At 49.3% G+C, this 13268-nt stretch overlaps 2 protein-coding genes across 2 annotated transcripts; both read left to right on the forward strand.

The window, feature by feature from the left end:
- The first annotated feature begins 3152 nt into the window (after window positions 1-3152).
- On the forward strand, window positions 3153-6893 carry ndufaf4 (NADH:ubiquinone oxidoreductase complex assembly factor 4). The gene is made up of 3 exons (XM_080020851.1): window positions 3153-3405; window positions 3535-3632; window positions 5434-6893. The coding sequence occupies exons 1-3, from the start codon at window positions 3273-3275 to the stop codon at window positions 5740-5742; spliced, it is 540 nt and encodes a 179-aa protein (XP_079876977.1). The 5' UTR covers window positions 3153-3272; the 3' UTR covers window positions 5743-6893.
- A 544-nt stretch (window positions 6894-7437) lies between these two features.
- On the forward strand, window positions 7438-12797 carry gpr63 (G protein-coupled receptor 63). Its single transcript, XM_079996849.1, has 2 exons — window positions 7438-7812; window positions 10095-12797. Exon 2 carries the CDS (start codon window positions 10201-10203, stop codon window positions 11437-11439), a length of 1239 nt encoding a protein of 412 aa, XP_079852975.1. The 5' UTR covers window positions 7438-7812; window positions 10095-10200; the 3' UTR covers window positions 11440-12797.
- The last annotated feature ends 471 nt before the right edge of the window (window positions 12798-13268 follow it).

Consider the following 13268-nt stretch of genomic DNA (forward strand, 5'->3'; position numbering starts at 1 on the left):
TCCGTCTTTGTCTTTGTTTTTTGGGGGGGGGGGGGGTTTCAGGGGGGATGGATAATGCATCCTGCACCTCAGTCTGAGCCATTTCTACCTAATGAGGGTCCAGAGAGAGAGAGAGAGAGAGAGAGAGAGAGAGAGAGAGAGAGAGAGAGAGAGAGAGAGAGAGAGAGAGAGAGAGAGAGAGAGAGAGAGAGAGAGAGAGAGAGAGAGAGAGAGAGAGAGAGAGAGAGAGAGAGAGAGAGAGAGAGAGAGAGAAAAGAAAGCAGGTGATTCCAAATAGGAATTGATAAGGTGCCATGGTTACACCAGACCATCTCTTGACATAAAAAGCTTCTGTGGAGCTGTGGAAATGATTTTCTGTGTACTTTCTGTGTCTCCTGTCAAAGATCTCAAGGTTAGCCACTAAAATGCAGTTTCATCCGTCTGTACTTGAGATGTGGCGTTTCGACGTCCGTCTTAGAAATACGTACTATTAGTGTATATATGAGGGAACAAAAAGCATTATATATTTTTTTGTGATGTTGTTTTTTACAATTTGTTATTAAAATGACCACATGCTCAGCGGTGGACTGCTGTTGTCGTTGTTTTCTCTTGCAGTGATTTTTTTGGAAGCGGCGCTTTTCTCCAGATGACAAACGCGAAGCTCCGTGGTGAAGCTCTGCTCAGTAATCTCATCGCCTTCACATCCACACCTTTATTTTCTTAAGCCGGCTTTACACTGAATCCGACAAACAACAACAACAAACAGAAAGCCCATTCATTCCTATGGAGAATCAGATTCAACACGCTGATCGGATTTCTGCAATGATGTTGAAACTAATTAAAACTGCAAGTTACATACGTTTCATATAATATATGAGTTGTAATAATACATGAATTATAAAATTAAAGATGAATTTATACATATTATTTATGAATTAATCTTTAATTGTATAATTTAAGTTGGATGCTGCCATATTCACCAATAAATTATGATATTTTATGAATGAATTTTGCATATAAAATGATGTAAGATTAAAAATAATAATAATAAATTGCCGCTCTTTTCAAACACCATTTAAAGGCTGTTTTTAGTCCCTTTGATTCAGTGAAAGTCGCTAAGGCGAGTTTTTGGAAAACAGAGAAAAGAAAGCTGCAAGAGGAGAGAGTGTTGTGCAGATGCGACAGGAAAAGCAGCAAAACCTAGTTCACCCGTTCATCCGACGGCCACTAGGGGGCATCATCCCACTGGAGAAGGTGTTTCCGGGTTTGGTGTAAAGCCGCTGTAGCCGGCTGTCAGCGGTCCTTCGTCAGGCAAACATTGTATTTTCCTGATGCATAATTAAAACTTCACTTAGTTCAATACATTTGAATTGTATTTTCATAGGGCGGGTGTGAACCTCTTTGTTTGAACATTTGAGGACGCGTCCGTCCCTCTGCAGCACGGGTGTGCGTAGAATGTTTTTGTTGTTGTTTTTTCCTGCATCTTTGTGTTACTAACTAGTCACGCATGTGGAAGAACTTTATTTTGCCCCGAGAAACATTTTCAAATAATTCACCACATAAGCCCATAATATTTCGTTTGAAACGCCGGTTTGCCTGCCCGGAATGCCGTCCTCGCAGTGGCACCCGCGACAGGAAGGGCCTCCGCTCACGGCGACCGCAGCACTGCAGCACAGGCCCAACTTCTGGAGGCTGAAAACATTTAGCTGAGTCATTTGCGCCGTTGGCAAGAAAGCGGTATTATTCCAGATAATGACCCCGGTTTGGCAGCAAACGGAGTTGATCTGGGAACGAAACACCCCGGCTCTGGGGCCGCGTGCCGCTGAGCTTTAAATGAAACGATAGTGATTACGAAATAATAACACGCCGGGTGTTACTCAATACACGTTGCCATAATTAATGATTATATCTTAAATATCTGAACTCTCAACCGTCCAATGGATGTGAAAAAAGAAGCACTTAAAGGTCATTCTGCACTTTGAGTAAACGCATTTTCACGGCAGTCTGCGGCGATAACAACACGGCGTTTGCGTTTCATTCTGTGCAAATGGTCCTTATTGAAAAGGTACTTGTGGAGTTGGAACATTTAGACAATTATATTTTCCATTTCAAAGGAAATTATGCTTTTTTTTTTTAGACATCTAAATACTGGTATTATACCTCGTTTGCCTCCGATTTCTTGTTCAAAGAGCAATTTAAAGTGGATTCTCATCAGGAAGCAGGATGAACATGACTAACTTGACTTTGGGTGCAGGAACGCTGCTGTGGTTCTGCCCTAATTGTGCAGATAATCCTTTCCAGATGTGTCAAGCAGAGCAAACTGTATTTCCAACTGCATCCTCTGGCCTTACATAGACAACCCCTGTTGGACTCCATAACCTGTTTCTCTTCATCCCAGTGACACTTTATGCATAACAACCATTTGGATCCTGGAGCAACCAGTGGAAACTGTTCCACAACAATGAACGACGTGACACGTTGACCTCCACGAGGAAGGAGGTGAGATGCTGCCACCTGCTGGGCCAGGAGAGACATCATTATATTCTATTGCATATATTCATACAGTACACTTGTATTACTACACTTACAGTAGCATATAACTCAAATATATAAATACATTTTTTCGAGGGTGTGCATTTTATTTATCATTTAATTTAATTTAATTTAATTTAATTTATAGTTTTCTTAAAGCTACTTCCGGAACGGGCGTTCCCACCGGAAAAGGGTACAAATATCTGCAGTCCCGTTCAAGTCAATGGAGAAAACGTCTGTTTTCCCTCGGCTTCCTCTGAGTCTCTATTCACTTTGCAGATATTCTGACACCGGCGATATTGAACGGGCGCTGTCTTCTGTCGTGCATGTTGTTGTCGAACTTTAAAAATCCGATGCAAAGCTGTTGGAGGTCCATTAGTCTCGAAGCCCCGAAGTGCTGACCGGCTGACAAAGTCGCTCAAATGTGACGTCACCGACACCGGGCTGACGCACCAGCTGAAATAAATAGCTCGTGAGTTATGTTAATCATAAACAACATGTCTTTCGTTTCTTTTTATTCCTGTACATGTGTAACTATGTGCTCATATTCCTTGAGGACTGCGTTTTTAAAGCTACTATCGTGACGAAGACACAATCCTGACTCTTCCGACACGTCCGTGGCGTTACCTTTCCGACCACGAGGCGTCGCTGTCCGGGCCGTTCGCGGGCCCGGCCCGAACCCGCCGTTTGGACCTCCTCGCTCGCCGTAGCCAAACCGAACAAACCTTTATTGTTCACGCGGCTCCGCCACAGCGTCGGTCATGGGGGCGCGCGTGGCGCGGATGCTCCGCAACTTCAACCTGGAAAGCAGAGCTCACCTGGAGCTCTCCAGGGACAAGCCCCGGGCGGCCCCCAGGCACCCGGCCCCCAGGCACCCGGCCCCCGGCCCCGAAGGTGAGGACCCGAGGGTTTGTCATGGTGGCGACGGCGACGATGGGGATGCGTGTGGTAGGACGCCGTGCCGGGGTCAGAGCCTTCCCGCCTCCCGCCTCAAACCCTCCTTCCTTCTTACATGTGTTTCAGCCTCGGACGTCGCCGAGTCCATCCACGGGAAGAACGACCCCCTGCTGTCGCTGCTCAAGTCCGTGTATGTGAAGTCGGAGGACCCCGCTCCCTCAGAGGTCAGCTCAACGTGCTCGAAACAGACCATAATACAACCCTCTCTCACACTAATGATAGTAGTAGTAATAATAATATGATAGCATCATAATAATATCTGTCTTATTAGCAATAAAGATGAAGATGATGATGATCATAATAACAACAATAATAATAATCATCTATTTTCCATACACAACATGCAGCTCTAATACATGTATTTTAATAGAAGTCAATGAACGAGTCGAGCATTCAAATGGAAACGTGAACAGCAGTGAAAAGCAAACAAGCTGAAGCATTGAATGAAAAACCAAATAAAGATTATAATCAATTTCAGTTTTTGGGTCATCGATGTAGACGGAGACACTGAGGGATCGAACCGGAGCTGTGTGTGACTGGACGGTGGCGCTGGGAAATATATCCATGTGGTGTGAGACTAGATATCATGTGGTGTGATGTGAGATTACATTAAATTCCATTTATTGTCTTTTGCACAGAGTACAGTTACTGAGGCATTGAAATGCATTTCTCTGCATTTCACATCCTAGTAACTGACGTATCTAGGAGCAGTGAGCTGCCACATAGCGACACCCAGGCAGCAGTTAGGAGGTTAAGTGTCTTATCATGTGGTGTGAGACTGGGTATCCATGTGGTGTGAGACTGGGTATCCATGTGGTGTGAGACTGGGTATCCATGTGGTGTGAGACTGGGTATCCATGTGGTGTGAGACTGGGTATCCATGTGGTGTGAGACTGGGTATCCATGTGGTGTGAGACTGGGTATCCATGTGGTGTGAGACTGGGTAACCATGTGGTGTGAGACTGGATATCCATGTGGTGTGAGACTGGGTAACCATGTGGTGTGAGACTGGATATCCATGTGGTGTGAGACTGGATGTCGTCTGGGATTTTGGTTTGGATCATCAACTATCTCAAGGTGTTTGTGCAGGACCTTGAGATAATCCAAGGTCATTCAGCTGTCAATAACTGATGTCATTTTACCAGTAACGATGTCATTTGTACCCGTCTTGAGAGATTATTGAACAAAACATCTTCATTATAGTTAAATATAAAATGTAATGAGTGAGAATAAAATGTTACGAGGAAAAACAGGAAAATGCACTGGTCACTTATGAATAAGTACTAGTAGTACTCAACGCATAGTGACTAGAAAAAATTCAGGAGATATCTATTCTCTTGTAACAAAGGGAATAGATACTAGTGACAATGGGAACAGATACTAGTGACAATGGGAATAGATACTGGTAATAATGGGAATAGGAACTAGTGACAATGGGAATGGATTCTAGTGACAATGGGAATAGATACTAGTCAGAGGCAAATCTTTTATATCTGAAACACAGTCCCGTAGGATTCAATGACAAAATGGTCGAAATTGTTACGAGTAACATTGCAGTAGTAACTGGTATCTAATTAATAAGTACTAGTACCTTATACATTTTGACTGTTAAAATGGAAATAGTTACAAGTAACTGTTGGAAAAGCAAATAGTAACTAAAATATAAGTACTACTGACTTTTAAAAAGTGACTTGTTGGTTCTATGGCTGTAAGGTTCAGACAGTTTGTACCTGTGTGTCAGTTATTTACCATCGCACAGTGAAGTCGTTGGATCCATCACGTGCTACGTTTTCTGTAGGTTTACCACAAATCACTCAACAGCACAAAGTGGCAGCTGAGCCGTCCAAAATGATCATCAGCTTCCCTCTTTACTTTCTGGCCTGTTTTTTAACCATTATTGTATTTATATTATGAGGTTTTTTTTTATTTTTTTTATTCCCTCCTCTCGTTCTCATCCCTTAACAGGCACCAAAGCCAGCCGCCGCCGCGCACGAGGAACAGCAGCGCCGGCCGCTCAAGTTCAGTTTGCCCGGGGATCTTTATGGTCCGGGCGCCGTGGACGTGCCCCGAGGGAAGCTGTCGCTGGTGGAGGCGCTCAGAGCCCTGAACAGCCACAAGAGCCAGCCCGCGACGTGGACGCCGGAGAAACTGACGCAGGAGTACTCGCTCAACCCGAAGGACACCAAGGCAATCCTGGAGTTCTTCACGCCCTTCGACGTGAAGATCATACCGCCCCAGACGGAGCGCGCGAAGCAGATTAAAGGCTCCCCGTGAAGTCGCTGCCCGGGGGGGACGCCGTCTTGAAACGGAGAAGACGGCGAGTCCGACTGAACTCCTTGGTCGAATGGGGATGCGGAGAATACTTTGATTTATTTCTGTGGACTTGTGTTTTCCGTTCCACTTCATTCGACGCCGGTGGTTTGGGTGTCGGCGGCTGCCAGACAGTTTCACTCCCAGCTGCAGTTTGTGTGAGAAGTGACGCGTTTGACTTCCTGTTCACCTTTTTTTTTTTTTTTAATCATTCAAATTAAAACGTCGCGTCTATTGGCTTTTTGGAAACATGAATGTAACTTTATTGAAATGTAAATTCAAAATTGGGAAATCAAAATACAATTCCACAGTTGCGTTTTAAATTTCATTTCCCAGTTTGAATTATCATTTGAATAAAGCTGCACACATGCCTCCGTAATGGCTCGATAACAGCAAAACATTTTTCATTTGACATGTTTAAAAAAAGAAGGAAAGGGCAGAGAAAATAATTAATGCTCTTATTGTAAAAACTTGACGTTGTTTTCAAATCCCGATGATCGAGTTTTCTGGCTTTAGAGACGTCTCTGATTTGAATGGATCTCAGGTCAAGGTTGAAGTGGATCTCATGTAACCGTGTGACTGTATTTATCTGATGCTCTACGCCTGAAACGCTGCATAAACGCACACATGTACAACACGTTGGCTTTGTGTTTGGCCTCCCTTGTCCTGCTCTGTTCACTCACGTTTTAATGGGACACGTTGTGAAGTCAACGCTCAGATGATAATGAAGATAAAGAGTGAATTCACCGCCTCCTGAGGTGGCGCACGCACTGAAGGAACCGGGGAAGACGGTTATTTATAAGCTCCTTGTTTTGGTTCATTCGCATTCACACGTGGAAGAAACAATAACTGAGCATTTGTCCTAGAAAGACTGAGGGGAAAAAACACGTTGACTTAGGCGGTAGAGCTGGTGGTCTAGTAATATAAAGGTTGCTGGTTGGATCCCAGGCTCCTCCTGCTAACATGCTGTAGTGTCCTTGAGCAAGACACTTAACCCCTCATTGCTCCTGATGGCTGCGTCCGTCAGTGTTTGAACAATTGTAAGTGGCTTTGGATAAAAGCGTCTGATCAATGAAATGTAATGTATATGAATAAATACACAATCATGTGTGTAACGTTTATGGAAAATGAATGAAATTATCTTTTGATTAGAAATGGGTTAGTGGCGGTTGGAAGTCGTCCTGTGGTTGGCACACTTATTCCATACTTAGAATTAAGTAAAAACAAAAATACATAGGGGTGTATTACTTCAGAAATAAGTCACAATACTGAGTATAATCATTATTTTCAGATATTTCTCTATTACATTTCAACGTGTTAAAATGAATATGCTTGCTTGGAGACTACAAATGAAATGTTGTTTTTTAACTTGACCTTTATTTTATTTATCTTTATTGTAAAGAAACAACTAAAACGCAGCTGATCAACCAATAAACAATAGGATCATAATTATGAATAATATCCTTTTACTTTGATCTTAAATCCTTTCCCCGCTTCCTGTCGGCCAGGCCCCGCCCACTCCCGCGGCTCCTCGCTTCCCATTGGCCGAGGCGCGCCGAGTGGGCGGAGCCCTGGAAGCCCCCGCCCTCCTCCTTGTGCCGCAACAGCGCGGAGCCGCCGCACACGTCGGCGCGGGAGGAGGCGCCACGACCCGCGGCAGCGACAAGAACGTTATAATTATTCATTCGCGTTTTTGTTCTGTTTCGCTCCTTTTTCGTTTTTTATCTTTTTTTGGGGTTTTTTTTCCCTCCGCCCCCCGGCGTGAGACAACCATCTGCGGGCTCCGCCGCTCGGTGTGTGGGAGGCGCAGGCGCAGCGCTGCCCGGTAAAAAAAACCCCAAAAAACAACAAAACAACGAACCAACAAAACAACGAACCAGAGCATAAAACACCTTAAAACAACGACAAGGGGGGAAGACCAGCACCGACGGAACGTCCCGACCCCCGGGAGCAGGTCCGTCGAAGGGAGAAGCGGGGGCGGGGGAAGCCCGGAGCGGGTCCCTGCCGCCGGGCGTCCACCGCGGGAGAGTGAAGGTAACGAGGCTCGGCGAACAGTGTAAACAACGTCCGCATCTGGACGGCGCCCGCGTCCGCTCCTCCGTCGGCCACGGGCGTCCACGCTCCACCGGGGCCATTCCCCAAACCGCCCGAGGCGACCAGGGGCGGAGCAGAGACGGGTTGTTGTTGTTTTTTTTTGCATGTAAATGTATTTTCAGTCGTGGGAGATGCCGCGGGCGCTGCTCGCAAACGCACCAGTTTAAGATCCCGATGGAGTGTGCGCTGCGAACATTAAACGTCGGGTGGAATGAAGCCCCGGTGTCCCGTGCGTGTGATCACCAGTACCCCCTCCGTGGGGTTCGGGTCAGTCCAGGGTTGATTGTTTGTTTTTTGGGGGGGGGGGGCAAAAGCATTTGAAACCCAGGGGAAAATTGAATTTTCCCCAATTTCCCGATTCGCACTTTCCACGTCGTGTAGAGTCAAGAACTTTAGAAGGATGTTGTTGTGGAATGAGGAGCTTCTTTCAGGGTGGTCTTTCTGTCCACGCTGACCTGGTATACATGCTGCATTACTAGACACTTTGCCGATTGACATGAACACAGGACGCCGGCGTGATTCTCTGATTACCAGGTGATTTTTAACGTTCCCTTTTCAACGCACAGGTGCCTTCTCATCCCGGCGCGGGCGTCTTCTTCGGCCTCGAAATGTGTCACGATAAAATGTCCAATTCCTCCCCACAATCTAGGGGCGGCTTGATCTGAAACGCAAGGGAACTGGAGCGGGTTGACTCCAATGCGTCTCAAACCGAGGATTCAAGAAGGAAAACGTCCGCTGAAACACACACGCACACACTCCCAACAGTTTCCTGGAGGGTGGAGGGGTGGAGAACGCAGACAAAACCCTCTGCGCAGTCCACCCCTGCAGCCTCCCGCCCCGGGTGGTGCTGACTTCACACGCTTCCCTCCGCTCTCGCCGCCGAAACCTCCGCGTCCTCGCTCCGCGTCTCCGGTATCCCGAGGTCACTCTGCCTGAAAGCGGTGGCAGCCGACGTGTTGCCGCGTCCCGCTCGGCGGCGCGCTGCCCCCCGCGTCGCCTGGGGTGAGAAAAAAAAACAAAAAACGCTCCAAATGTGGTGTGTTTACCCAAAAGCCAGGCAGGAAGCGGGCCGAACAAAAGGGAGTTTTACTCATCTTTCTCTCCCATTCACCGGCTCCCCATTGTGGCGGCGAGGCCTGTCATCTCCATATGAATAAAGCGCGGTTCTTCGCGACTCTTTGTTCACCCACTTGGAGCCGCTCCGCTCGCCCTCCGGCGTCTTGGCGACGCTCGGGTGTTCCGAGTGATCTTCCGAGCCGCGTGTTGAATATCTGCCCGCGGAGGGAGGGGAACCGCGGCCGCCCGCCTCGCCTCGCGTTGGTAATCCTCCCCCCCGTAATTGCTTGAAGTTAAAACCCTCACGCCCACGCCGGGCGTCTAAAAATAGTGACGCGGGGCACGTCTGAAAACGCCCCGGGCCGCTTGCGTCAACGCGCGGTTGTTTGACGTTTGCCCCGGAGCCTTTTGTAAACGATCCCCGTCCGGTCGACATCACGCTGCCTCTTGTTTATACAAGAGATACGCTTTTTATTTTTATTGCGTGTTGACTTGTCCCCGGCCGTGGCCCGCTTCAATATGCCGTGTTATCACATTGTGGGGAGAGAGCGGCGGGGATTGTTGTTTAAATGCTGTTCCAGCACTTATCTCACCTCCTTTCGGATGAATATTCTGCGCTGCGTCGCCAATTAAAATCATCTGCCATGAAACAGAAATCATTGTTTTGGCGTTTTCTGGACGCAGCTGTCGTCCTCAAACAGTCAAGTGCAAACACCTTGGAAGATTTTTGATCTTTTTTTTTTTTTAATTATTCCTTAAACGGCGCTCTCCCCCTCAGACATCATCTCATTGTTTCTTCTTCTCTCTTTGTGCCCAAACCGCCGTCGAGCCGAGTGTCAGGGTTCCGCGCAACTCGGAAGGAGCGCGTCGGAGCGATTTTCGGAAGGAGCTCGTACGTGGCTTTCCCTCCCGACAATGGCGGCCGTGGTACGCGGTGTTTTAACGCTCTCGTCGGTGGTTTGAAGGGGCGAGCGTCGTCCTAATCACTTGAACTTGTTTTGAAATCCCACCCCCGTGATATTGTGCGGCGGTTTAACAAGACGGCGAAGGGAAGGAAACGGCGCGTTCGGTATCTGTTGGATGTGGAGATATTGCCTAGTAACTGGATTAAAAACATGTGCCGCTCGTCTTCTTTTCCATTGCCTAACCGCTGTCTCCTCCCGCAGGGAATCGCGGCCTGGGAAGTGCCGGGCGTCGGCTCGCCGTCCCCGCGCGCGGCGGCGGCGGCTCAGTGTTTAGCGCGGCGGCACCGGAGACGATGCCCGGGGAGGAATGGCTCGCTCCGCTGTTGTTCCCCTCGCTGAGGCGGGGGAGTTCTACGCCGGCCTCTGCTGCCTCGCCGCGGGGGGGCTGCTGAACCTCTCCGAGACGCACCCCCGGGAGAACGTCTCCATGGCGAACGCCTCCGCCCTCGGCACCCGCTTGCCGGCGGAGGCGGCGACGTCGTCCCCCGGGGCGCCGGAGGGCGGAGCGGGCGTGGGTCTCCCGCTCCGGGTCTTCTTCTCCGCGGCCCTCGTCGCCGTCCTGCTGGCGGCGCTGCTGGGCAACGTGGTGGTGTGCCTGATGGTGTACCAGCGCTCCGCCATGCGCTCCGCCATCAACATCCTGCTGGCCAGCCTGGCCTTCGCTGACCTGCTGCTGGCGGTGCTGAACATGCCCTTCGCGCTGGTCACCATGGTTACCACGCACTGGATCTTCGGCGACGCCTTCTGCCGGGTGTGGGCCATGCTGTTCTGGCTGTTCGTCATCGAGGGCTCGGCCGTCCTGCTCATCATCAGCATCGACCGCTTCCTCATCATCGTGCAGAAGCAGGACAAGCTGAGCCCCCGCCGCGCCAAGGCGCTGGTGGGGGTGACGTGGGGGCTGTCCTTCGTCTTCTCCTTCCCGCTGGCCGTGGGCCACCCCGCCCTGCAGAGCCCTCCCAGGGCGCCGCAGTGCGTGTTCGGCTACAGCGGCGAGCCGGGCTACCACGCCTACGTGCTGATCCTGATGCTGGTGTTCTTCTTCATCCCCTTCCTGGTCATGCTCTACACCTTCATGGGGATCCTCAACACCATCCGGCACAACGCCGTGCGCATCCACAGCCACACGGACAGCATCTGCCTGAGCCAGGCCAGCAAGCTGGGCCTGATGAGCCTGCAGCGCCCCTTCCAGATGAACATCGACATGAGCTTCAAGACCCGTGCCTTCACCACCATCCTCATCCTCTTCTCGGTCTTCACGGTGTGCTGGGCGCCCTTCACCGCCTACAGCCTGCTGACGGCCTTCAGCAGCGGCTTCTACCACAAGGAGAACTTTTTCCAGATCAGCACGTGGCTGCTGTGGTTGTGCTACCTCAAGTCGGCGCTCAACCCGCTCGTCTACTACTGGCGGATCAAGAAGTTCCGCGACGCCTGCGTCGACCTGATGCCCAAGTACTTCAAGTTTCTTCCTCAGCTGCCGGGCAACACCAAGCGCCGCATCCAGCCCAGCGCCGTCTACGTTTGCGGGGAGCACCGCTCTGTGGTTTGAGGGTCAACTGTGCGACGTTTCTGCCCCCGCTCTTGGACTATGTTTACGACGAGGAAAACCTTGGTGTCCCGGTACTCTGGTCGTCTTTTTAAATGGACCGAGTACTGAGGGAACCGCTCCAGCTGAATCCCTCCCTGCAGGGTATTCGTGACCACGTTCTTCACGGAGCGCGATCGTCCCTTCGCGCGGCGGCCGGCTGAGCTTCCTCATCACCGAGTCCATTTGAAATATCTGCTGCAAATCAGTGGTGTTGACGGCCAACCATGTAAAAAAGATTTAGGTTGACGAAATACCGTGGTTTTCCTTTTTGAACGGACTCCACTGTCTCTGAAGAACGCGGCGCAAAGCCAAGCTCAGGTTCTGTCTGGTTTTCAGAACGAGTGCCGTCTTACCTGCATCCTGCACCGCCAACGCAGCACACCACCGCGTTTCACCGTGTCTATAAAAAGAAGGCCTACTTTGGTTTCGTCTCCGGCCCCGACAATAGCAACACAGAAGTTTCCCAAACGCTGCTGCAAAAGACAACTCTAAGATTTGCTCTAAAGATGATCTTTATTTATTTTTGCGTCGTTTGAGTTTGGCGTCTGGGCTCGTCCCTCCCAGCGCGGTGAACATGAAACCGGATGCACTAAATGAGCGGGAATCCCCTCGCTGCAAGGAAAGAGGAGAGCCCGACAGGTGGATGCAGGGTGGAGGCGGAGGCAGTGCGGCACTGCCGGCTCGGCGTACGCTTCGGCCTCTAAGCGTCTCGCGGAGGCAGACGGAGCCGGGCGGAGGTGTGGAGTCCTGCACGGTCTGCCCTTTAAACGCCGTTCCGGGCGGGCGGAGCGACCCCCCCCCCTCCGCGGTCATGGCCCAGTTTGGACAAACCACGACTGGGGGCACGGCACCGACGCGGCGCCGCTCCACATCGTTTGTTTCCCGACGGCATGTACATGAAGCTTTGTGGAGTCGGAACACGTTGTTTCTCTGGACGTTGTGTCCGGGGGATTTTCACGCCGCAGAGTGATTTGAAGGAGCGTTTTGAAGCGTTTGAAGGAGGCGGTAATGGACACCCGACACTCCACCGTTACTTCAATCAGCGCCGAGCCGTCTGGCTTCAGACCGGGGCGGCCGCCGAGGAGTCGGTTTGATTCCCATCGGTCGCCAAAAGGAGTTGCTCATATTACTGATAAAACCTTTAAAAAAAAAAAAGAAAACGAGTAGAGTGAAACCTGTGTATTTCTATTTAAATGTATTTTTTGGTATGTGCCTCTTGATTAGTCTCTTTGCCAGTCAGAATGCTGCTATATCTGGTGAAAATGTGCAATTTCAGTGTACTGTACCTCTGGTGAATGTAATAAAAAAATAAAATACATTTCTTACCTTGTTAACACTGTCTGAAGAAGTATTTTCGTTTGATCCTTAACTTTTCAGCGTCAGATCTTAGTGTTGGGAGACTTTTTAGCCGCGGTTCAACTTTTACATCTTAACACTTTAAAAACCCGACTCGATGGAATAGAATGTCTGCTCTCAGCTCTGTTTGGTTGTGTGGAGCCAGACGCAGAGACAACGTGTTTTTCAGCAGGTTTTTAATTCAACGCCTTCCCCTCACGCATTTAAAACACAATGAAATATTTTTGTTTTATCAAGCAATTTTTCTTTAAAAACATCTCCTCCTGCAGTGGGTTTCGCCGCAATGATAAGACCTTGAAAAAAGCACAAAGCACAAAATAATAATAATAATAATAATAATTAATAATACAAAGGTTCCGTCCGATCCCAAAAGGAGGCTTTCTGTACAAACCGTTAAAGAGCCGAGGTGACGGATTCAGATTCAGAAAACTTTA

The sequence above is a fragment of the Zeus faber genome (genome assembly GCF_960531495.2).
Source record: "Zeus faber genome assembly, chromosome: 2".
In the NCBI taxonomy this organism is placed as follows: Eukaryota; Metazoa; Chordata; class Actinopteri; order Zeiformes; family Zeidae; genus Zeus; species Zeus faber.

Bases quoted from the DNA above. Each gene is read 5' to 3' on its own strand.
- gpr63 (XM_079996849.1), top strand. From the start codon at position 10,201: ATGGCTCGCTCCGCTGTTGTTCCCCTCGCTGAGGCGGGGGAGTTCTAC.
- ndufaf4 (XM_080020851.1), top strand. From the start codon at position 3,273: ATGGGGGCGCGCGTGGCGCGGATGCTCCGCAACTTCAACCTGGAAAGC. The intron at 3,406-3,534 runs GTGAGGACCCGA...CATGTGTTTCAG, and splicing joins CCCGGCCCCCGGCCCCGAAG to CCTCGGACGTCGCCGAGTCC. The intron at 3,633-5,433 runs GTCAGCTCAACG...ATCCCTTAACAG, and splicing joins AGGACCCCGCTCCCTCAGAG to GCACCAAAGCCAGCCGCCGC.